Here is a 23,742-nt window from a genome sequence, read left to right as displayed (position 1 = left end):
ATTTTCCTGCCTTCCGAGTAGCTGGGACTAAACGCGCCCACCACTATGCCAGGCTAATTTTTTTGTATTTTTAGTAGAGACAGGGTTTCACCATGTTAGCCAGGATGGTCTGGATCTCCTGACCTATGATCTGCCCGCCTCAGTCTCCCAAAGTGCTGGGATTACAGGTGTGAGCCACCGCACTCGGCCTAAGAAGGTATTTCTAAAATCAGTCTACTAGTACCCAGTTTTCACTTGGTTTCCATTTTAGCTTGCTAAATTCTGACAGGTCGTTTAAATTAATGAAGCAAACAAGCCATCAATTAACTAAAATAACCATTAAACTCAAATGGATAGTAATAACAGCAGTGAATGGTTGCATGCTTATTACGTTATCAGGTACTGTGCGTTAAGCTCTTTATATCATGTTTTATTTCATTTAATCCTCAATAAAAGAATTTCACAAAAAGGTAATTACTGTCTAAAAAGCATCCCTTGTGTTTATAGATTGTAGAACAATGTTCTATCTTGATAACTTCTATAATCTCTCTCCCATGGACATTTATAAGTTGCCAGACAATTCTGACAAGTTTGAGGTTCTCGCTTATAGAAAGATATATACAAAAGCTCCTTGGGATTCCTTTAAATTTATAGTGTTTTATTCTAAGACAGACACATTAATTTTAAAACCATGCTTTTGACTATAGTTATCTTTGGTATTTCCTTCAGTTCTTGTGATTAGTTCTATTTCTCTCCCCAGAACATCTTTACAAAATGACTGTAACTTTGCAAGTTACTTAACAGGCCTAAGAAGATGGACTTGTGAATGTGGATGTCTGTGCAGCGTGAGGTAGGAAGTAAAGGAGAAATTAAGACCAAATATGAGGTTCAATTTTATCCATAAAATAAATTGTATTCTACAATTTATTTCTTGTATTTCCCTCACAGGTTCTGCAAAAAAAACAAACTAGTTGGTTTCCACTAGCAGAGAACATTCCAACTGAGCTCTGAGTTTACATTTTACAATGATGAATGTCTATTCAATTTTTTTGCTCCAGCAAATGCAAGTACCATTAGGCCTCACAAAACACATACAGAACCACTGCCCTCTTGGAAAAGGCTGTAACAAACAGTTCCAACTCCAACAGAAATGAGAAATGTTTACCTGGTCTGAGGGTATACAGGCCTTTCACAATATTTGCCATAGTTGAAGGTGTGACCTGAAATGGTGTTGATTGGGCTTCTAAAAGTAAAGCTGAAATAAGAGAAAACAGGTTAAAAAGAATGTAACACGTATTGATTGTCAAGATTTCTCTATTACTGTTTTCCCAAAAACTCCTGAAACATAAACAATTGTAAGAAATGAACAGTCAAATAAACCAATCAAACGTTTATATACTAAGGATTTTATTTTTTCAATCCAGTGCAGTAGCTAAAATACGTGAAGGTCTGCTGACACACTAATGGAAATGAATCAATTCATGGAGGTTCTGAAAAGTAAATAAAGCTTTCTAAAAGCACTAGTATAACCTATCATGAATGATACATTATAACTGAGTTGAGTTGAAAATGCTTCCATTACATTTGGAGAATAAAGTATCATACAATAACCTCCCTCAATCATTTCTCCTTCCCCCAAATCACCATTAGTAATTATTTGGTAACTGTGATCAGAGACAGAAATTCATTTGCCCAAACGCTATAGCTACATCTACTATTTTCTTACAAGAGCTAAGGGCGAGGGATGATGATGGCTCATCTTTCTCATTTTTCATGTCTTTGGTGACCCTGACTCTGAACATGACAACAGAGACAGTTTTCTTTTAGGTTATCTACTGCCACACAAACATTTTAAAAAAGTTTTTAATGAGGAGGAATAATTCCTCTAGATTAGATCACTAACAAATACAACTAACAATTCCTCTAGATTAGATCACTAACAAATACAAATTCCATTGATTAGTGAACACAACAGATACTACTGACCTAAAATGATTCATTTTTAATTTATCTCAAAGACCTACATTTGCTAATAACAACAACAAACTTGGTATGATTTTACCCTAAGCCAGGCTTGTAACATCACATATAAACTGATTTTGTTCTGTTCATGCCTTTCTAAAAAGAGAAATGTCATCTTACTAGGCCAATGAGGATTTTATAGTCTCAAACATACAATTTGAGTTATGTCTGCATATATATGATGAAGGCCATCAGAGATGGACTGTTAAGTTTATCCTTCCGATTTTATCATCAGTAGACAGTTACAAGTTTGAACGGCATAGACCACCAGGGGTGTCCAATCTTTTGGCTCCCCTGGCCCACAATGGAAGAACTGTCTTGGGCCACACATAAAATACACTAACAACAGCTGATGGGCTTTAAAAAATTGCAAAAAAACCTCATTTTAAGAAAATTAATGGGCTGGGAGTGGTGGCTCACACCTGTATATCCCTTACACTTTGGGAGGCTGAGGAGGGTGGATCACGAGGTCAGGAGTTCAAGACCAGGCTGGCGAAACCCCATCTCTACCAAAAATACAAAAAAATTAGCCAGGCGTGGCAGTGGGCGCCTGTATCCCAGCTACTCAGGAGTCTGAGGCAGAGAACTGCTTGAACCCAGGAGGCGGGGGCTGCAGTGAGCCGAGATCACGCCACTGCACTCCGGCCTGGGTGATAGAGCAAGATGCCATCTCAAAAAAAAAAAAAAAAGTTTACAAATTTGTGTTGGGCAGCATTCAAAGCCTTACTGGGCCACGTGGGGCCTGCAGGCCATGGGCTGGACAAGCTTGGTGTAGGCAAATGCTAAGCATTTCAGAAAATCATGTTGCTTTAAAATGCAATGTTTAAAAATTTAAATTCTAAGTGTTAGGTTTTCAGAGTTTTTTCTACTCATAAGATTCTAATTTCAACATGTATCCAAAATCCAAGCACTCTCTCTCTTTATTAATCCATCTTCCTAACCTTTTCACCATTTTGGCCTCCAATTAGGCATGATCCTACTAACTCTTCATATTCAACAACATATTGATTATGTGGTCAAGTATATACATTTGCAAACCATTCCTACCATTATTGTAATCACCTATGTCAAATTTGATAGCTATGAAGAAATGATAAATACAAAGATACACACATAAAATGTACATAAATATTTGAAATAAATTTTAAAATGATTACATTTAATAACAAAAGATTATTAGAGTTAAGGTGTCACTCTATAGGAAAAGTGTTTAAAAGATTTTCTAGTTAATCTCCCCTTTTAAGGAAAAAGAAATGGGAGTTTGGGGGTGGTAACTTGAGAGAGGAAAGAGTACTGAGCATTTAGCAAGTGCTAGGTACTTTACATATATTTAATTCTCACAAGTTCGATCATTTACCTTTTTATTTTTAACAGGTAAGGAAACTAAGGCCAAAACAAAAACCCCTCACTGAATAGTTCACCTGAAGTCACAGAGTTAGCTAGAGGCAAAAGAGGTTCAAGAACGTTTCACTCTAAATTCTGTACTCTACTTCACCATACCAACACCGAAATGCTTGCTTATATGCAACAATCATCACACAGATATCAATAAGCCATATAGTTTAAACACTAGAATAGATAAGTTCTAATCGTAAAGTCTAGACAGGTTAAGTGCCTTGCTGAGAAAGTCACACACCTTTTGATACCTGAATTGGGACCAGAACGAAGCTCCTCTGCTCTTTCAAGTATTCCTCAGTGCTACACACTTGCTTAGGAGATTCTCTCCTTTATTAATTTGAAAAGCAATTCTTAAAACTGAAAATACTCTTGGCTTCAAAAAAATTTCAAACTACAATGGTTTGAACTAAAAGGCAGAATTGCCTAAGAAAATTAACTAAAACGTAACTATTTAGAACACTATGCAAACTGAACTAGAAATCTGCTGCTGTAAAAGTCAACGTACTATATTTTCCCAGGAAATTTCTACCATTAACCCCATGCTACACATTTATTGTTACATTTGCTCAGAATCACTAACACACTATGTATATAACCTTGATTAACAATAGATCCTAGTAGTTCTGCAGCTTTCAGAGTTTAATTCAAATAATTTCAAAGGAAAACAATTTTACTATCAGCCAAAAATAGAAGCCACTTTATTTTATAAGCAAATATGTAAAAAATGATTATACCATGGAGCCGACAGAAAATTAGTTTTATCCCCAGTAAGAAGTTACTGTTTTCATTCATGAAACATACCAATAATGAATGATATGGGCATTCAATAACTGATTCTTTATTAACAGAGACAGTATTTGTTTTACATTTTTGTATTGGTTTTAAGACATGGCTCCCAAATTCTTCTGACATGCCTTTTATCAAGAGGTAGGATATATTCCTCTCTCCTGGAATTTTGGCTCTGTGACCACTTGCCCAGCAGAATACAGCAAAAGTGGCACTGTGCCAGCTTCTGAGCCCAGGATCTAAGAAACCAGCAGTTTCCATTTCCTGTATCTTGAGATACTCACTCATGAAGGAAACACAGAGGAACCAAAAGCTAGCACCAACTTACCAGCCATGTGAATGAGTCACACTGAAAGCCCCAGCCCCCAGTTAAGCCACAACAGACAATGCTGAGCAGAGCAGACATAAGCTACCCCACCAAGCCCTCCCAAATTGCAGAGCAAAATAAAAGACTGTTGGTGTTTCAAGGCACTGTGTTTTTGGATGATTTGGTACACAACAATAATAAATGTGAACACTAGCTTTCCAGATCTATCTGAAGCCACGGGAAGGAAATTATTGATCAGATTGTAGAAAATTACAGAAATTGAATGTAGTTATTTGTTTTGCTGCAGTAAAGGGGTAATATAAAAATGTATAAGTGGAAACGATATTAATAGCTGTGCTTTTCTGGTTGAAACTTTAACCTTTGTTTCCGTTTCTCCATTTCTAAAATGAGGGTAATGATTACACCTATTCTATAGGGTTAGGAGAATTAAATATTTTTAAAGTATAGGTCCTACCAAATATAAGCAGTGCCTGTGTGTGTTTAAAAACCTTCGATGATCATCCACATAATACAGTTAAACATTGTCCCTTGTTGTTCTGAAGCTCAAACCAATGAGGCCAGTCATTTCTCTAAGTACAATGCCTGATAATTGTGCAATAAATATCCGACAAACTCAGTTTTGTCCAATTTACAAAAGCTTAAGGACCTTTCTGTTTAATTGGAAATAAAAAGATATACCCACCTTTAAGTGTAATTTTTATTGAAAACCAGACAATATGATTATGTTTTCTCTCACCAGATCTGGACTACTATATTCTTTCTTGAATATTCTCTTTGCATACATCCAATAAAATTAGTTTCCAAATTACTGGCAAATATAAAAATATATTTACAAAGTAGACAGGCTTTTTCTACCAAATGGTAGCATTTCTCTACAGAATTTTAACAAGATTTCAAAATGCTCTATCTTGTCATGAAAGCAAAAAGACAATGTCAGTATCAGGAAATACTTAAGTGGTTATAATACCTGGAATACCTCATGAGACAATGTTTAAAGATGTTTATAAACATCTCCCAGCCTTACAAAAAAAAAAATGCAAGTCATATTCCCAAGACTCTAGGCCTCTTTTCTGTTTCTGGAATCTCTTGGGAACATAATAATGAAATGTGTATTATCTTCAACTACACTATTCTTTGAAAAAACCCTACCTTTCTAAACTAGCCCCACGCTCGATAATTCTTTCACTTAACATTAAAAACGGGAAAAAAAAAGTTTATGGTCAAGCTTGAAACAATTCTTTTGTAAATTCTAGTAAAAGTTCATTGTGGCAGACACTAATTATGGTTCACAGGAAAGCAAAAATACATCCTGCCAACCCAAATATGTGCCATATTCGAAAAAATGACTTGATGTGTCATACAAGATATGAGCTTTAATAGGATGCCGAGACATTAGGTTACAGGGACTTCCTAACTCTACCTGGAGAAGTATATTCTTTCAGGAAAGGCAGGATGAGATGCTACCTACTGCGAGGGGAAGAGGACTCAAGAATGGGGAGAGGAGAAACTAACTGAACTTAATATTCTTAATAATCTACACAGGCACATGAAATATTTTACAAATCCTAATTCACAGGAGAGAAAACTCAGGGCCACAAGAGGCAAAGAAGTTTGCCTAAAATAGAGAATAAATGACAGAACCAGACTAGAGAAGGGTTTCTGCACTAAAGAGTAAAAATCAGAGGATTCTGTACTACCATTTCAGAGAAACAACACTGTATTCCTTCTAGAGTTACTGGTAGTAAAGTTAGAAGTGAACTTCCTAATAACACTTTCCCCACTGTCAGGGAAAAAAAGGGGCGGGCAACAAGTTATCAGGGCAGACACAAGGGCACTGTCCAATGACCTGGTAAAGGTGCTCACAGCTCACCGGGTGACCTTCAAGTCCCATTTTTAATTCCGCAGTGTCTCAGGTGGGCTTCAACACTTCCTATCTGGTTCAGAAGATGTTAATATTGGGATTTACATGACAGTGCTCTCAGACCAAAAAGAAAAAGGAAAGATCATTGCTAGTGTTATCTCACCCCTATAAGCTGAATTACTTACGCATTAGGCTGTAAATGTGCTTTTCTGCAACATGTTCCGTAAACAGCTTTATAAGGTCATCTTTTAAGTCTCTGTTAAGCTTGGTTTCGATGTAAAACTTATTCTGAAAAATAAAATGAAACCTTTTTTGTGTATTAATTGGGGAAATGGTTAGTCTAATGAACTGGAGCACTAAATATTTTAGAAAACAATGCATAAAGGCATCAATTAAAACAGAAAAACTCAACATCCAACAACAAAAGCCCTGCAGCTGTTAGTTACTTGTCTTTCTGGCACGGGTTGAAAACATGAAAAAACATTTTCAACCATACATCTCCGAAAGAACACTGGGAGATATCCAACATTAACTAGACAGGGATGCACAAACATTGCAGAACCACACTGTGTGGAACACCCTTTAAAAATATATCATCAAAAGACAACATGGAGAAACACTAATGAAAATTACCCCATTTATCAATGATCTGGGTTGAAAGCAGGCTGTGGACGTGCACTGGCTGACTCCCCAGCACACACTCAATTTCACTGATGAAAGTCATTCAGCTTCTGGCATTCCCTGGGGACCACCTTTGGTTCAGAGGTAGACACTCAAGGCAGCCCAAGCAGCCTTAGAGAAACCTTGGCATGAGGGAAAAATCTCTTGCAGTCATCTTATAACCATGAGGGGAATGTCAGGCCTCTGAGCCCAAGCCTGCACCTATACATCCAGATGGCCTGAAGCAACTGAAGAATCACAAAAGAAGTGAAAATGGCTGGTTCCTGCCTTAACTGAGGACATTATCTTGTGAAATTCCTTCTCCTGGACAATGAGTCTCAGAAGCTCCCTCTGAGCTCCCGGTCTGAGCACCTTGTGACCCCTGCCCACCAGACAACAACCTCTTTGACTGTAATTTTCCACTACCTACACAAATCCTATAAAACTGCCCCACCCCTATCTCCCTTTGCTGACTCAGCCCACCTGCACCCAGGTGATTAAAAAGCTTTATTGCTCACACAAAAGCCTTTTGGTGGTCTCTTCACACGGACACCCGTGACAGGGAAGAGGATAAAACAGATGTTATGGACAGCAGAGAGACCAAAAACCAAGTCCTTAGTAAAACTGTTGAACCACAGATTCAACCAACCTTGGACACAGCCTCATTTCTGGAGTTTTATTACAAGAGATAATACTCTTCATTATTTAAATCACTTTGAATCATGTTTTCTGTTTCTTGCAGCTGAAATCTTGACTAGAATTACTGGCAAGTCCAAAACAAAGTTGGTTTTTTTTGTTTGTTTTTTATTGAGACAGAGTTTTACTCTTGTTGCCCAAGCTGGAATGCAATCATATTGGTCAGGCTGGTCTCAAACTCCTGACCTCAGGTGATCCGCCCACCTCTGCCTCCCAAAGTGCTGGGATTCCAGGCGTGAGCTACCACGCCCAGCAAAAAAAGTTTTTCATATTTAAGTGTTAATGCAGAAGAGTAGAAAACACATAGAGGAATGTTAAGTCGCTCACTGATTCTCTCAATTTAATTTAAAAAGATTTCTTTTTGGAGATAGGGTTTCACTCTATTGCCCAGGCTGGTCTCAAATGCCTGGCCTCCCACTTCAGCCACCTGAGTAGCTGGGATCACAGATGTGAGCCACTAAGTCTAGCCATTTAATTCTTACACAAGTTTTTTTCCGTCTTTTTAAAAAATATATAAAAATAAGATGCACATGGTTAAAAAATAGAAAGCATGCAAAACAGTATGCAATAAAAAGTCTCTCAATGCAGACCTTCTGACCCAATCCCAAAAGGTCCCATTCATTCTACACTGGGAAAACTTCTGTATATTCTTTCTAGGATGTTCCTTGCATATATGTGGATATGCTTTTTTCCCCCTAAAAAAAAAAAATACTAGTGAGAAAATATTAAACACTGCATTGTATCTTGCTTTTTCATTTTTCATTTAATGTTGTATATTGGAAGATTTTTCTCTTAAAAAAACAGAGTTGTGTTACTTATAATTGCATATTTTTCTGTCTTCCATAAATTATTTAAATAATAGTCCCTACTGATGACAATAAACCTGCGTAATTCTTATATGTGGAAGTCTTATAGGTGGACGGATGTTAAGAGACCAGCCTGGATAACATACCAAGATCCCATCTCTACAGGGAAAAACAAAAAAAATTCCTAACATTAGGTATGGAAAAATCTACTCCTTCCTTACTGATCTGAAATGTCACCTTTCTTATTAAACTTCTACATTTACTTCAGCTTATTTCTGGGCTCTGTTCCCTTGATCTATCTATCCCTGCCACCAATGACAATCTGTTGGGAGCAAGCCCCCCAGAATCTGGCCATAAACTGGCTCCCAAGACTGGCCATAAACAAAACCTCTGCAGCACTGTAACATGTTCATAATGCTTTTCTCTCCTGGTATATTGTCCTATTGACATTTAAGATCTGAATGCCCAGCATTTTAATGTACCCTTTCTACTCTTTGTAAGTAACTAGAAACCAATAAAAATAAATAGTATGAAAACTTCAGAAGTACTTAGAAACTCCAATTAGTCCACCTCTTTTTAACTTTGTCTCAGGTACAATAATGTTAAATTCCAAAACTGTAAGCAAAAATAAATGTCTTTATTTGATCTCTGCGCCTTTCAACAAGACCTTAGTTACAATTAATCTTCTAGTTTAATGACAATTTCTTGATATTCATATAGACAGACTTCTAACAAAGACATTAATTTTGACAAATGTTTTTAAAAATTTCTGTGTCAGCAAAAGAAACTTTGCTTATTATGGCACTAGTAGGTTAACATTTCAAACTATTTTCTTTAATATACTTTTCTAACAAAGCAGTACCAAAGTTCAAATAATTTCTATCTTCTGGACAATAAAAGCAATTTAAATAACATTTTCAAAAGTAACTACAAAGCAAATTCAAGCTCTTAATCTATAAGAAAAGTTGTAGTTACACTTTACAATCTAAGATCCCTTATTTGAATTCTGCTAGCTGAAACAGTAAGTTTGAAGTTCATTTACTCTTAACTGACACAAGACTTCTTAAACCCCAGGATCCCACCATAAAGTTTAAGAAAGCAACAATGGCAATACAGAAAAGCATAAATCACCTTTCTGTCTTAACCTTTTCTTTTAATAAACCAGCTATTTACCTTTTGATTCAAAATTATAAATTAGACTTTTGTTTTTATTACTAATGCTACCTAGCCAACATGCTTACTGGTAAATGCCATTAAAATGGCAGACATGCAAGTCAAGAAATCTATTCACCCACCCTAAACTCCTTTATCCACAAATAGGCCCTGTCTTTCAGCTCCGCTTCCATACCTGGTCTCCACTGAAAACTTTAAAACAGCAAGAATAAGGAGTCGGCTGGTACGGAAATAAAATGTTTGCTCTGTCAGTACAGGACATTTACCTAACACACACTCCTGATGAATAGCCCATGATAGGATTTCACCAAAATGATACAATTTAGCTACCCTCCCAGGCTTACACTCTCCCCAGTAAGTTAATTCTGCTAACCTAGAGGCACTTATTCCTAGTGTTATCAATAATATTTTTCCTTAGTTTCATGATTCATAAAGGAGTTCTGGCACTTAACCCAAAAGAAAAGACTTTTTATACATTCCTTTCTTGGTAAAAGGCAAAAACCAGTTTCTTTGGCATTATACCGACTAGAAAACTAGTACTATTAAAATTGTTGTCAGTAACCAAGAAGTAAGTGTAAATGAAAATCATGAGGTACTACGTCGTCTTTTGGGAAGTGCCTTCTAAATTAGAGGTAGGTGTACTTTTGTTTTGTTTTTGTTAAGTGCATTTTATGGAGAGTAAGTCATTCGTAAGATTGCCATCCACATACAGCAACCTACATGCTACAAAAAGTAGGATCAACCTGAACATCTCATTCCCTAGTCTAATAAAGAATGGGGATCATGGTTTCTAAGGGCTCCTCCATGCAACAGGAGCACTAACATTAAGACTCTATGACTCTGGATATTTAAAACAGGGAGGAAGCTGATCAACAAAGTCACAGTCTACAGCTTATACTCATAGCATAACTCTCCAAATAAAACAGATCATCAGAATGGCAGCAATGTTTTACTGTTCTATTTTTTATGGAAGAACTTACTTGGCATTTTACTTTCTGAGGACAAGAAATCTTACATATCTTTATATTTGTAGAACCAAACACAGTGCCTTCCACATAGCAGAAATAAAGTAAGTACTCATGTGGGTGACTGCTTATCTTAATGCCTACTTGTCTATTCGGCAATTGTTACTTAACGGAATTTCAAAGCAGAAAAAAAAGTTCTTCTATGTCAACAACTATCAAACATTACTGAAATAATTAAATTTCCATTTCTAACACAAATGTACTAAAAGAAAAACAGAACATGCTTAACTCTTTGCATCTATTTGTGCTCTGACCAATACACCTAGGTATTTGGGAAGGAGGAAGGAGCTCTCTAACTTACCATATATATGAAAAGAGGCACAATGCTCTGCAATGCTCCCATATATTGTCCAAGAGCTATATTAAATCTTTCAATATAGAGATCTGGAGGGCTGGCCTGTGAGAAAGAACAGAAGTGTGATCAATCTGGGAAACCTGGGAAAGACCTTCCACCACAATCTGAAATACAAATAGAAGGAATTCAAAATTCATAGAGATTCACCAAAAAAAAAAGAGGAAGACACGTACACTCTGAAGGTAAGACTTCTACCTTTGTTCCAAAATCTATGTAAAACTGAGGTTTAGCCATCTTTAAAAGCTGTGTAACCTCAAATGTTAATTAAAAGGCTGCTTCTTTTACTGAATAAAAAGGTGCACTCAGGCCGGGGGTGGTGGCTCACACTTGTTAATCCCAGCATTTTGTGAGGCCAAGGTGGGTGGATCACTTGAGGTCAGGAATTCAAGACCAGCCTGGCCAACACGGTGAAACCCCGTCTCTACTAAAACTACAAAAATTAGCCAGGTGGAGAGGCAGGTGCCTGTAATCCCAGCCACTTGGGAGCCTCAGGCAGGAGAATCACTTGAACCTGGAGGCGGAGGTTGCAGTGAGCCGAGATCACACCACTGCACTACAGCCTGGGCGATAGAGCAAAACTTTGTCTCAAAAAAAAAAAAAAAAAGATGCACTCAAAGATAAATAACATGATTTTTTAAAACTATTACTGAATTACATGGATATTCTATATAGAAACCAAACTATATTTGAACCTGGAATAAGTTGGGAGGATATTCAACTAAGTGGTATAGGCTTCATGTACTACTAGAATGGCTAATGAAATTTACAATTACCTTAAGCACAGAAATATTCTGATTTCTATGCTAACTTGGTTGTAAACCACTTCTGTAACTAATTATAAATATTAGTTAGAAAGCATGGATACAAATGACACATAAACATCTTCAGCTCTGTAGAGTAGTAAAATACAATACATTCCTCTATTAACTCACTTTTACAAAATACCAAATCATAAAACCATCAAAAGAGAACACTTCCAACTTTTTCATATGTTATAAACTGAGTAGAATATAGACGGTGTTCCTCTAAAATTCCTATGTTGAAGCCCTAAACCCCTCATACTGCCATACTAGGAATAAGGAAGTAATTAAGGCTACATGAAGTCACGAGGGTAGAGCCCTGATCCTATAGGATTAGTGTCCTTAGATGAAGAAACACCAGAACACTCAGGTTCTCACTCCTCCCACAGGGCTCAGAAAAAAAGGCCATGTGAGGACTGCAGTGAGAAGGCAGCCATTTACAAGCCAGGAAGAGGGCCCTCACCCGGAACCAAATAGGAAGCACCTTTGTCTTGGACTTCCTAGCCTCCAGAACCATGAGAAACAAATTTCTTTGTTTAAGCCACCCAGTGCATAGTACAGCTGACCCTTGAAAAACCGGAGAGTTAGGGGAGCCAACACCCAAACACAGTCAAAAATCTGTGTATTACTTTTTCATATCCCCCCCAAATTTACCAGACTACTGTTGACCAGAAGTCTCACTGGTAACATAAACCGTCAATTAACACATATTTTGTATATTATATGTATCATTTATACTGTAGTCTTACAATAAAGTAAGCTGGAGAAAAAATATTAACAAAATCATCAAGAAGAAAAAATGTATCTATTCATTAAGTGGAAGTATATCATCATAAAGATTTTCATCCTCATCTCCACAGTGGGAAAAGGGTTGGCCTTGGTGTGTCACAGGGGTGGGAGAAAATCCATGGATAAGTGGACCTACATGGGTCAAACCCGTGTTGTTCAAGGGTCAACTGTATTTTGTTGTGGCAGCCCAGTCGAAGACACTGTTTTACAAAAGTGCATCCATGCATGATTTCATTCTATTCTGTAAAGCTAAGTTAATTAGGTCCCATTTTAACACTAAAGAAACACCTAAATGGCCACTAATTTGTCTAAGATTAGACCATCAGCAAACGACAGATCCAGGTCTTCCAATTAAGAATTCATTTCTGGGTCAGAGTGTTGGGGGATGAGCATGGTACACAACAGAATGCAAACAAAACTGATTCTACACAAGAACTAACTTGTGTTAGTCCCACAGCCTATCAATCACATCTTACACAAAAAGTCTTGCTTTCAAATAAGGATATTAAGAAATGCCATATGGAAGGATTCCTAAATATTAAATTTTAAAACATGAAATTATAAGACCACTTCAGCTAAGCTGTTTCAGAAATGTTCAAATATTTTGATACTATTTTCAAAGAAGATTCAACTCATATTTCAGTTCTACTTAGAAGCTTATATACATGTAAAGAATTGTCTTTACTTCTCCTAATTCATCTCCCATTACTGAGTACTTACAGGTTTGGTGCACGCTAGGTGTTTTTATTTACATTTCCTTTTTTAATTTTTTTTTTTTTTTTTTTTTTTTGTACATTTTGAGACAGGTCTTGCTCTGTCTTCCAGGCTGGAGTGCAGCTCACTGCGGCCTCCACCTCCCAGGCTCAATTGATCGATCCTCCCACCTCAGCCATCTCCCAAGTAGCTGGGACTACAGGTATGCAGCACTAGGCCTGCCTAATTTGTTTGTTTGTCTGTTTGTTTGTTTTGGTAGAGATGGGGTCTTGCTATATCGCCCAGACTGGTCTTAAATTCCTGGGCTCAAGCCTCAGCCTCCCAAAGGGCTGGGATTACAGGTGTGAGCCATCACACCCAGCCCATTGCTTTTTCTTAGTCCTTCTAACTGCCTATAAATTGAATGTTATTTCCATTTTACAGATGAGGTGACTGGGGCTCAGAAATAGTCATCTATAATTCTACAGTGAATAAACCCAAGAACTACGAGTCAAACCATGATCAATCCAAGGTCTTCTGCATCTACTTAAATTCTCTTTTGGCACCCTGAAACCTTTTTACAAACTTCTCAATATAGGGCACAACTGTCTACCTCTGGTTGCACGGCAAAGAACAGGACTGACAATGGGAATACTAGCACTCCCCAAAAGACACAAGGCCTCCCTGACTCTTCTTTCTACCTGACCATCTCTATCCACACCCACTAAGCTGGCTAACTTCTAGTCATTCCTTCAAAAATATCTAACTACATGGCCCTTCCGTGGGGCACCACTACACTCACTTCCCTCACTGGGTAGTCTCTGTCACTACCTTCAAGCCCCCGGAGGGCAATATTTGTGTCTTATCTGTGTATCTCCAGTGCTGACCACAGTGCGTGGAACATAGCAGATACAGAATGCATTGTTTTGCAAGGAAAGAGTCTCGTTTAAATCTCAACTTTGACTCTCAATCTAATTTAGCATTATTTAAATCTAAATTCCTACTTAACAAGGCTGTATGACATTAAGAAATTCATTTTGCCCTCAATATCTATATCTATACATTCAAGATAGGAAAAATACTAGCTGTGGTACTTCCAAGATGTGATGAAAATCAAATAAAATAGTGGGTGTTTTGAAAATGTCAAGTATTACACATGTATATGCAACTAGGAAGCAAACTCCTTTCTGAATTAACTACCCATTTGTCTAATGCTTCAAAAAAAATCCAACAACATTTTTGTTTTTGAGATGGAGTCTTGCTCTGTCACCCAGGCTGGAGTGCAATGGCATCATCTCGGCTCACTGCAACCTCCGTCTCCCGGGTTCAAGTGATTCCTCTGTCTCAGCCTCCTGAGTAGCTGGGATTACAGGTGTGGGCAACCACACCCAGCTAATTTTTGTATTTTTAGGAGAGATGGGGTTTCACCATGTTGGCCAGGCTGGTGTCGACTCCTGACCTCAAGTGATCCGCCCACTTCGACCTCCCGAAGTGCTGGGATTACAGCCATGAGCCACCGCACCTGGCCTAATAACATTTTTAAAAGCATTCTTTGTTACCTAAAGAACTTGGGGAAAATGGATCTATGTTATAGGCAAACTTTTACCTATAACTCGTGAACAGAATCATATGTAACATCTTCCTCTAAACTGCTTCGAAGAACTCTAAAAATGATTATTTCGGCAAAGATACATTTTAGAAGTATTATGTGAAAAAAATCTTAAAAGCTGTTGCATTAAAATAATGTTCTCTTTTTACAAAAGATCACTTTATCCTACACTCTAGGCCCCATTGGGGAAACTGTTACCTATTTGATTTACCTTATTTCAACATGACAGTATTTGGCTTGGACATTCAAGTTTTTACCCCTAAACAAGCAAGCTTTGCTTTTTCCCCAAAGAAAACAAGAAAAAACTGCCAGAAAAATAATAACCATTGTTACAGGATCTTTGGGGTGTCGTTTTTCTGGCCACAAACCCCCGTCTTTACCTGAGTTTTGCTGAGACCCACTGGGCTCATTTTGCCCACTCGACCTGGCAGGCTGCGCTCGGCTCACACTACTGGCCTGGGTCCCACGCCTGCCAAAGGCAAGTCAGGTGGGGAATGGCAAGGGGTGTGTGAGTGAGCATGGGGTCCGGCCACTGCACACAGTCAGACATGCTGGCTGCTGCAGCAGGGCAAGCAGCTCCAGGTGCTGGCACAGGTGCCGGCTCTCTGAGAGGCTGTGGCCGGACCAGGCACACCACAAGCAGCTTCCACAGATGGCACTGGGAAATATGGTGGTGCCTGGAAGCTTGAAAACTCCAAGAACCAAAGGGCCCCAAAGAGGGAGTGACAACCCTGGCTCAGGGAGCTCCCAGGTCTGGGTTTCCCGAAGGGTCACAACTCTTCTTTCCTTCTCTTCGCCCACAATGTGGCGAGCAAGGGGCATGTCTCAGCCCTGTTTGTGTTACAGCTCTTCAGCTTCACCATTCAGTGGGCCCCGAGTTCCTGTCCTGCGACCAGAAGAAAAGATCCGCAGACAAGTGGAGGAGCAAGACAAAGAGGAGCTTCACTGAGCAACAGAACAGCTCAAAGGAAACCTGCAGGGAGCAGCTCCTTTCCACAGCCTGGGTGTCTGGACAAGTGTTCAGCTCCTAGCAGAAAGGGTAGCTCCTCTCTGCAGCTGGTCGTCCCATTGTCTGCACCGCTCTCAGCAGAACACAGGCCCTAAAGTGAGTGGCTCCTCTCTGCAGCTGGTCATCTCAACAACTGTTCAGCTCTGGGTAAGCCCAGGGCTTTTATGGGCCCAGAAGGGAGGAAGTACATGCCCACTGGTCCATGGCCAGCCACAGGCAGGCCTGGAAAAGCCACCACGAGTTCCCACTCCAGTCTGTAAGACTGGCAGCCTGGCCCCAGCCTTCAGGCCCTCCTTGACTTGAAGGTGGGGGCCTCACTGGGGACCTGCCCTCTTCCACCCAGGAACCTGTCTGCCTACTGCTGCCATTCAAGGAGCCCACGCTGTAGGTGCCAAGGGGCGCTTGCAGGCCAGCGCCAAGCTGAGCTCGGCACCCCTCGGCTTCCTTTCTATACTTGTCGGTGCCCAAAGTCCAAAGGGGACTGAGGCAGCAGGGGGCTAGTGTGTTTGCACTGCCCTGAGCATGTGCACACCTGGCCAGGCTGCGACAGCACCTGGACTCACCCCCAACTTTGCTCCAAGATCAGAGTGGGTGCCAACAGCAGGGAGAAGCCAGGCAGTGGGAGCAGACTCTTCTGAGCGTTCGAGGGCAGGGGGTCCTTCCTGGGCCCCCAAGAATGCAGGGATATCTGAGTCCACAGCTGTGGATTGGGTGGCTGCAGCAGCACCCAGTGTGCCCACCCAACTCAGAAGAGGCAAAGCTCCTGCTTGTCCCTAGCTCCTGCCGGGTCCATGGAGCGTGTAGCCCCACCCGTGCCACCTCCCTACTACAGCGGCGTGATGGCAGTAGCCACTCCAGATGGACCGCCACCAACATCACTATTACTCCAAACTTGCTCCAATTTTTCGTAACAGATCTAGATTCCCTGAGTTTTGTAATATAGCTGTGTGAGAATATTTTTAAAACAATGAGTAATGCATTCATCTGGTTGAAAATTCAAATGAGTTCAAATGGGTTTAGAGTAAGTTTTCCTTTCATTCCTTCCTCCCTGAACCAACCAATACTTTTTATATCCTTCCAGAAGAACTTTATGCCTATACTAGAAACTAAATGTTCCATTTATAGCTCTTTACACACAAATGCTAAGGTATAATCACACACATCTGTACTTTCCCTAACAATGGATCTTGTAGTCAGTTTTATTCCAGTGGTTCTTGCTAACATTTTGGTCTCTGGAAACCTTTACACTCCTAAAAACAACTCAAGATTCCAAAAATCTGCTTTTTGTTTATATGCAGGTTGTATCTATGAGTATTTACCATAATAAAAATTAAAACTAGGTTCTAAAAATACAGATTATTTTATTCTAAAATGACAATAACAAACTCATCACCATCTTATTTTTATGAAAAATAACTATTTACCAAAACAAAATTTAGTAAGAGGCGTGTCACTGTTTTTATATTTTTGCAAGTCTCTTTAGAGCCTAGCTTAATAGAAGACAGCTGGATTCTCATATCTGCTTCTGCAATGGAATCAGTTGTGATGTGTTATTTTCTGAAACAGTCAATGAATTTGTTTTAGTCTATTCCATTAAAAGCCACTGGTCTATCTTCTACTTTGAATGGATCTTTTCCATATATACTTTATAACATCACACATTGGTCATTTGGAAAATACTGATTCTCTGAGTTATGTAGATCTTCCCAATGTTGATTTCATTAGACAATATCAAAAAATACATCTCTGATGAGACAGTATCAACACTTATCTCATCAGAAGTCTTTTTAAGTATTGGGAAGCTATCAAGGTCACAGTGGTAGATACAAATTTTCCAAAATTTTAATTTTCACTTCAAAGCTCAAATTTCATTATTGGCAACAAATACTGTCAGTCATTTTCCTTGAAGTGACAATCTTAGTTCACTAATTTCTGAGAAAATGTCTGTCAAATGCCAAAGTCTAACCATAGTCTGTCAGCCATTTTTCAAGTGAAAATAGTGTTCTATGGGGAAAGGCAGGGTTAGTTCAAAATTCATACAATCACACAAGCACTTTTTCTCAAAACCGCCATTGTACTCTGGTATGCAGTGTCCCATTTCTTTACATAAAATATTTTTTAAAGTATAAAGTCAGAATTTAATAAAATTAATAATTTTCTCTGTTTCATCTGGGACATTCTTAATGAAAACGGCTTCCTTCCCCTCACAAGCATGTGGAAATGAAGATTCATGCTAAGGCACCAGCATCTATCCATCATTATTCATAGACCCCTCTGAAAGGCTTCTGGGGACCCTCCAAGGTCCTCAAAACACACACACTAAGAAGAATATCTATTTCTGTAAGATGCTTGAATGTACTATTTATTTAATCAGATGTCATACTGATAGCTTGGTGCTAATCCTTTGTTACCAGATTGTTGCACTGAGTAACTTCATATAGATGTTACAGACAATAATTTCAAAACAACTTTTAAATTAAAAAAGGTAGAACTAGATAATAGTCTTATGCATAATTATATAAAAAATAATTTCAGTGTCTAGTTTAAATAGTCAAACACCACTGTGAAATACGCTAAAAATATATACATATACATACATGGTCCTAGTGTGAAAAATGCCTTACAGCAAGAAGGGAAAAGACAGATTTGATATACATACCACACCTTCACAGAAGGGAAGGGGAAAGAAAGCTTGTCATCTTTAATTTTCAAAGCTAAACAAGAAAGGTTGGTTGGTCAGTCACCCTAATCTGATGTATAGTAATAATTTTAGAAGAGGATGATTTGTTTAAACAATTTTACTAGTCAACAGACTTAAATATACTATCATGTGGGTCAGTACTGCCCAAAGGAACTTTCTTTGATGATGGGAATGTTCTGTATCTGCACTGTTCAATATGGTAACCACTGGCCACGTGTGGTTATTGATCCTTGGAATGTGTTTAATTAAACTAAGGAACCAAATATTTACTTCATTTTAATTGTAATAGTCATACATGACTAACTGGACAATGCAGATGTAAAATACAAACGAGTTCTACAATTTCATATTTATATCCCTCCTCCTCTGCCTACCCCCATCCTCGTCCCCATCCAACCAAAATGAAACATGAAAAAAATTAAGAATATGTGCTTTTATCTTCACAAAAGCATTCTGGTTGTCTTCAAATAAATAAGTGACTTTTGCATGCTGGAATGAAGTAGGCAGGAAGAAGGGGAGGAAGAGAAGGCCCTAATAAACATGACAAAACATGTATCTTTGTGGAAGTAATATATGTTCCTTGAAATTTTTAAAAATTTAAAATGCAACTATACAAAAATAACCACTACCAACATTGGTAGAAAATTATTACCATTGTGGTCCCTTTGTTCTTTTTTTTTCTTCCTGTGTGCATGTGTCTGTTTCTAAACAACTATGGCTTATTTTGTAACCTGATTTTATTTTTATTTTTTTTAGAGACGGAGTCTCGCTCTGTCGCCCAGGCTGGAGTACAGTGGCACGATCTCGGCTCACTGCAAGCTTCACCTCCCAGGTTCACGCCATTCTCCTGCCTCAGCCTCCCGAGTAGCTGGGACTACAGGCGCCTGCCACCATACCTGGCTAATTTTTTTGTATTTTTTTTTTTTAGTAGAGACGGGGTTTCACTGTGTTAGCTGGGATGGTGATCCGCCTGCCTCGGCCTCCCAAAGTGCTGGGATTACAGGCGTGACCCACCGTGCACAGCCTGTAACCTGATTTTATCGCCCAGCTATAGATCATCACCATCTCTCCCAGGTCAAATTTCTTTCTATAACCTAATTTTAACAACTGTTTGGACACATCATTGTCTATTTCATCAGTTCCTTGTCACTGGATATTTAGGCAATGCTTTGCTGTTTATGTTATCCAGGTCTGCATGGATACTTCTAATCCAGACCAGCACTCTAGCTGTGCAAATGTATGAGTAGCATCAGCAACAACATAATCTTACTCTTTTTTTTTTTTTTGGAGACAGAGTCTCACTCTGTGGCCCAGGCTGGAGTGCAGTGGGGTGATCTCGGCTCACCACAAGCTCCGCCTCCTGGGTTCTCGCCATTCTCCTGCCTCAGCCTCCTGGGTAGCTGGGACTACAGGTGCCCGCCATCACACCCGGCTAATTTTTTGTATTTTTAGTAGAGACGGTGTTTCACCATGTTAGCCAGGATGGTCTCCATCCCCAGACCTCATGATCCGCCCGCCTCGGCCTCCCAAAGTGCTGGGATTACAGGCATGAGCCACCGCGCCCAGCCCACAATCTTACTGCACTCCCTGCTTAAGAGAGAGACTAGGTTCAGGAACAATGATACATTTCCATAGGCCAATGGACCTCAAAGAATGCTTCTCTCCGAATCACTTGAAGGGACTGGTAATGATGCAGATTCCTTTGCCACACTCCAAAGTCTTGATGCAGAAACTTTCCGGAGGTGTGTATTTTTAGTGAGAACTTCAGGGAAGTCTACACAGCTGGCCCACCTGTTAAGCATTTAGGAACCTCTACATCTTAAGCCTCTTCCAAGAAATGAGAGGAGCTCTACAGGAAGGAAGTCTGCAGGATTCAAGAGAAAACTGAGCAGTAATCACCCATGTAACACAGGCATTTACTGCAGGACAATTTAGCTGCAAACTGCACTGAAATCAGTAAAAATAGGATACACTAACATTTTAACATTATTGTTAGACTATAGGTAAATTTTTCTCTTAAAAGTTAACGGCTTCTTGACCAGTATCAAATTCAGGGAGTATAAAGTTATTAAAATACAACTCAAGTTCCACCTCAGCTTAGAAAGCAGAAAGCTGTGAAAGAACATCACTCCCGTTCTTATGATAAGAAAAAGCTGGTTAACCAAAATAATCATAATTTTTTGAGCTCATCAGACACCTAAGGTGTCTTTAACTTACACTTGCAATGTCCAACTAGGTGAGAAGAATTTCACAGCGACAAGCTCCTCTAAAGAACATAAAGGACAGATGGACTATTTCTCTGTTGGTGATGGTAGTCATAAAAGCATGTAAGCAAACAACAGAAACTGTAATGAATCATTAAAGGCCAAGTGTGAACTAACAGTGCAGAATCCCTGGGAGCTTCAACACAAGGGCAGTCAGCGCCTCCTCTCCAACTCTTTTCCATGGGTTTCCACTGGGTCATCAAGAGAAGGACTGGGGGGAGGGAAAGAAATCCGAGAGGCCATCCTCCATGACAAGATGTGCCGGGCTTAGTAAGACTTGAGGATGAAGCAGGAATACCTAAAGAAGCCGATGAACACATCATGGGGTCCCCCCTGACAAAAAAGATGGTGATTAACTGCCAATGGAAGACATGAACAAAAACTGCCTGCGCCCTAGAACCTACCCAGATTCAAAGGAAAGCCATTTGCTGAAGGGAAGGGGTAAGAAACCCTGCACCCTGCTGACCCTTCTTTGACCTTAGGCAAAAACTATCTACCACTGGAAGACAGGCAGGTGATCCTCCAGCCCTGCTGACAAAGGTCAGCAACCATTTTCAGGATGGTAGAAAATCCACTCATGCCCAGGTTTCCACACTATTATGAAGCAAAAATACACTGCTGCTGATGGAAGCGCAAGAAACTTGCTTACTCCCAAGGTTCCCCAAAGACACAAGGTAAAATGTGGTTGCCACAGGGTGTGTGCCAGGCAGGACAAGGGAGGGGAGAGTGGGGGAGGGAACTCACCTGCACACTAGACCAGAGATCAACAAACTAGAGCCTGTGGGCCAAATCTTGTCTACCCCCCACTTTTATTAAGTACAGTTATTTTGGAACACAGCAATGCTCCTTCATTATGTAATCTGTGTGGCTGCTTTCATTTGCACCAGCAGAGCTGAATGCAGGAGCTGGACAAAGACCACACGGCCCGTGAAGATATTTACTATCTGACCCTTAACTGAACAAGCTGACAACCCCTCACCTGACAAGATGTAAGGGCTATCCGCAACTGGGGTGGGGAGAAGGTGTATGGGAACACTGAGAAAGCCCCACCTCCGAGGCTTAGGGGCACAGGGACTACCTATGACTGAGGCAGGAGCAAGAAAACAAAACAAAACAAATTCCCAAACAAAAACCCACACACGCAAACCTGCCCTGCACTCCCACCCCAAGCCGCGTACCAAGTAACAGCAGCTAGGGGAAGCTGGGAGAGGGACAATAGAGCAAAGACAGACATCCCCCTACCCCTCCCAGTGAGACAGGGCCTGGTAGGAGCTGAGGGCAGGAGCAAAGCACTGAAAACACTCCTGAATCACATAAAGAACAGGGTAGCCACAGTCCACCACTAGAGGAACATGAAGCCTAAAGCAACAAGAAAACTCAAACTATCAACTACTGACAAGATTAACTCAACTCCTCATACTGACAGAAGAGAGCCATGCCCATTTCGTTTTTTTTGTTTGTTTGTTTGTTTTGAGACGGAGTCTCGCTCTGTCACCCAGCCTAAAGTGCAGTGGTGCGATCTCTGCTCACTGCAAGCTCCGCCTCCCGGGTTCAAGCCATTCTCCTGCCTCAACCTCCTGAGTAGCTGGGACTAAGGTGCCTGCCACCACGCCCGGCTAAGTTTTTCTATTTTTTTTTTTTTTTAGTAGAGATGGGGTTTCACTGTATTAGCCAGGATGGTCTCAATCTCCTGACCTCATGATCTGCCCGCCTCGGCCTCCCAAAGTGCTGGGATTACAGGTGTGAGCCACCGCGCCCAGCCGAGGCATACCCATTTCCAAACAGAAACTGTTCTTTTTAAGCTAAACTGGTTCTTTTTATTTTAATAGTTCTAAGCTAAACTGTTCTTTTAATATACAATGTCCAACATTTAATAAAAAACTAAGACCAAAAGAGCAAAAACACAGCCCACTGTCAAGAATTAAACATTCAACATGCACAGACACAGAGAGGGCCCACATGAAGGAGCTATCATACAGACACTTTAAAATAACTATGATTAATATATGCAATGACCTAGTAGAAAAGGCAGATAACATGCACAAAAAGATGGGAGAATTTCAGCAGGGAAATGGAAACTATTTTTAAAAGAGTCAAATGGAAATGTTCAAAATTCTCAAATAGTTTATTCAAAGTCCTTTAACATTTATTCCTAAATAAGTACAATTTTAGCAGTTTTGTATCCCATACAAATGCACCTGGATGCCATCTCAAGGATCCTTAATACTATTTTCTCAATCAAATTGGGAATTTTTCTAAAAATCTGCCTTTAGATGACTATAGCAAAAACTACTAATGGGTAATATGCTTTTAGTCTAGCTTATTCCATGACTTTCCAGAGCAATACGATATACTACCACGGACAGCTGTGTCAAGGCTCTAGAAGCAACAGCTGTTACATACTGGAAGCTGACAAAGGCGCTTCATAAAAACGGAATTTCTTGGCCGAGCACGGTGGCCACACCTGTAATCCCAGCACTTTGGGAAGCCAAGGCAGGCAGATCACCTGAGGTCAGGAGTTCAAGACCAGCCTGACCAACATGGAGAAACCCCGTCTCTACTAAAACTACAAAATTAGCCAGGAGTGGTGGCACATGCCTGTAATACCAGCTACTCGGGGGGCCAAGGCAGGAGAATCGCTTGAATCTGGGAGGCGGAGGTTGCGGTGAGCGGAGACGGCGCCATTGCACTCCAGCCTGGGCAACAAGAGCGAAACTCCGTCTCAAAAAAAAAAAAAAAAAAAGGAATTTCTTTCCAAATATACAAATACATCTGACACTCCATTCTC

At 39.8% G+C, this 23,742-nt stretch overlaps 1 protein-coding gene and 1 long non-coding RNA gene across 2 annotated transcripts in view; one reads left to right on the top strand and one right to left on the bottom strand.

Annotated features, from left to right (window-relative positions):
- Positions 1 to 1,920, top strand: part of LOC112424273 (uncharacterized) — a 71,261-nt gene extending 69,341 nt beyond the window's left edge. Inside the window, exons 2-3 of the long non-coding RNA XR_003014988.2 lie at positions 740 to 829; positions 928 to 1,920. This is a non-coding gene — a long non-coding RNA (uncharacterized lncRNA). The remainder of the gene's footprint in view (positions 1 to 739; positions 830 to 927) is intronic.
- Positions 1 to 23,742, bottom strand: part of LOC105467666 (CDK2 associated cullin domain 1) — a 71,191-nt gene that overhangs the window by 15,064 nt on the left and 32,385 nt on the right. Inside the window, exons 4-6 of the mRNA XM_011717361.2 lie at positions 11,036 to 11,131; positions 6,560 to 6,662; positions 1,145 to 1,234 (exon numbers count right to left, since the gene is read on the bottom strand). Coding sequence (XP_011715663.1) covers positions 1,145 to 1,234; positions 6,560 to 6,662; positions 11,036 to 11,131 — 289 coding nt within the window. The remainder of the gene's footprint in view (positions 1 to 1,144; positions 1,235 to 6,559; positions 6,663 to 11,035; positions 11,132 to 23,742) is intronic.

Source organism: Macaca nemestrina, chromosome 9 (genome assembly GCF_043159975.1).
Source record: "Macaca nemestrina isolate mMacNem1 chromosome 9, mMacNem.hap1, whole genome shotgun sequence".
In the NCBI taxonomy this organism is placed as follows: Eukaryota; Metazoa; Chordata; class Mammalia; order Primates; family Cercopithecidae; genus Macaca; species Macaca nemestrina.
This window is presented reverse-complemented; position numbering and strand designations above follow the sequence as displayed.